Source organism: Penaeus vannamei, chromosome 7 (genome assembly GCF_042767895.1).
Source record: "Penaeus vannamei isolate JL-2024 chromosome 7, ASM4276789v1, whole genome shotgun sequence".
Taxonomy (NCBI): domain Eukaryota; kingdom Metazoa; phylum Arthropoda; class Malacostraca; order Decapoda; family Penaeidae; genus Penaeus; species Penaeus vannamei.
The window spans coordinates 6342930-6345429 of record NC_091555.1 but is presented as its reverse complement, the minus strand read 5'-3'; the positions used below and the strand labels follow the sequence as shown (position 1 = coordinate 6345429).

The window sequence follows — 2500 nt, the reverse complement described above, 5'->3', positions numbered from 1 at the left end:
GGGTCCCACTCGAACACGAGCTCTTCGGTGGTATGGGACACTGGGAGAGGAGAGGAAAGTTGTGGTGCGCTTTTGTAAATAGTGGTGATGATAATGATAATGAAATAGATGAATTAAGAAATGAATATATGGAGATAATGATGATGGGAGTAGTAGTAGTAGTAATAGTAGTAGTAGAAGTAGTGGTAGTAGTGGTAGTAATGGTGGTGGTGGTGGTGGTAGTAGTAGTAGTAGTAGTAGTAGTAGTAGTAGTAGTAGTAGTAGTAGTAGTAGTAGTAGTAGTAGTAGTAGTAGTAGTAGTAGCAGCAGCAGCAGCAGCAGCAACAGCAGTAGTAGTAGTAGTAGTAGTAGTAGTAGTAGGAATATTAGTAGCAGTAGTAGCAGTAGTTGTGGTAGTAGTAATGGTAGTAGCCGTATCAGAAGTACAATGGTCATAATGGTAATAATGTGGATAAGAATAAGAATGATAATAATGACAAGATCATTGATAATGTTCATTATCATTAATAAGCATTATCATCTTTAATTGCTATTATTATTATTATCATCATTATCAGCGTTATCCTTATTATTATCATCATCACTGTTACTCGTTATCGTTATTAGCATTATCATCATTATCACTGACGATTACATTAATAATAATCATCATCACCATGATCATTATCAATGACAATCTCATTATCAAAATGAATATCTTCATTAACATCATCATTAATATCATTATCACCATCATCATCATTATTATTATTATCACTATCATAACTACTGCTTGCATTGTATGTGAATGTAGTCCATTCTTAATAAACAATTATCAAGTGAAATCTTGGTTTATTCAACATGTTTATGTTTACAAGATGGCTAACCCCGAGTAGGAAAAATATATAGAACACTATTATCTTTACTAATATTGTTATACTCATAATCAATATCATTATATTTATTATTTTTTATCTTTTTTATTATCATTATTATCATTATCATTTTCATTATCATCATTATCATTATCATTATCATCATCATTATCATCATTATCATTATCATTATCATCATTATCATTATCATTATTATCATAGTCAATATTGTTAATTCAACATTACCACTCTTATGTTTATTTTTATTTTTATCATTTTCTTTATCATGATGATGATATTAATCACATTAATAGTAATATCAATAGTGATAATAATGATGGTACTAATGATGATAATAATAATAACAATGTTAATGATAATAATAATAATAATAATAATAATAATAATAATAATAATAATAATGATAATAGTAACAACAACAACAACAACAACAATAATAATAATAATAATAATGATAATAATAATAATAATAATAATAATAATAATAATAATAATAATAATAATAATAATAATAATGATAATAGTAACAACAACAACAACAACAACAACAATAATAATAATAATAATAATGATAATAATAATAATAATAATAATAATAATAATAATAATAATAATAATAATAATGGCAATAATATCAACAATAATTATCATTATCATTATCATTATTATTATTTTATCATTATTATTATTATTATTATTATTATTATTATTATTATTATCATTATTATTATAGGTATAAAAATATAACGATAAAGCAAGAATATTGATGATAACTAATAACATTAATAATAATGATAATGTCCATAATTAATGAAAATAATAATGGCCATATTTTCTTTCTCCTATTCTCCTACCTTCCTTCTTATTCCCACTTCTCGGATAGTTATGTAAATAATAAAGGTTCAGAAAGTAACGGTCCAAGCACTGCATTACATTGTACGTGCCTCGGAGGAGAAAGACGAGAATGGTGTTAACCAAAAGGAAAATGATAATAATAACAATGATAATAATGATAATGACAATGACGATGGTAGTAGTGATGTTGATACTAGTGATAATAAGCATGATGATACTAATGATAATAATCATGATAATAACAATAATGACGATCATAATAATAATAACTAATAATAATAATGACAATAATAATAACAATGTCAACAATAATAACAATAATGATAATATTTAAAATAAGGTTTTCATAGATTTATAATACGATACACTAAGACTAAAATAATTGACTGGAATTCAAAGTCACATAGAAACTGGTTCCAGGCATGATATACTATTTTAGTACCAAAATCTTGAGGTTTCATGTCCGCAGTCATAGAGTATATCAATTCAGGCTTACTAAAAATTTATTGTTGAAAAAAAGCAGAAAAAATGAACATTAATAGAAATAAAAACATCATTAATGATAATGATAATATGAAGGTAATCAATACCAGCACCATTACAATACTATAAAGCTCATCATTATTATCGATGGTAATAATTATCTCTATTTTCATTATCGCATTCTCATTATTAATAGTAGTAGTATCAGTATAATCACTATTGTCAATATTTTTGTATTATTACCATTATCATATTATAATTACCCGCATCATCCTTGTCAGTATGAT

The 2500-nt window shown here is 25.0% G+C and overlaps 1 protein-coding gene across 1 annotated transcript in view; it reads right to left on the bottom strand.

Moving 5' to 3' along the window:
* LOC113825451 (glycine receptor subunit alpha-2) overlaps window positions 1–2500 on the bottom strand; it is a 50637-nt gene that overhangs the window by 6527 nt on the left and 41610 nt on the right. Inside the window, exon 7 of the mRNA XM_070123460.1 lies at window positions 1–40. This exon is cut by the window's left edge and continues 95 nt beyond it. Within this exon, the coding sequence (XP_069979561.1) occupies window positions 1–40 (40 nt within the window). The remainder of the gene's footprint in view (window positions 41–2500) is intronic.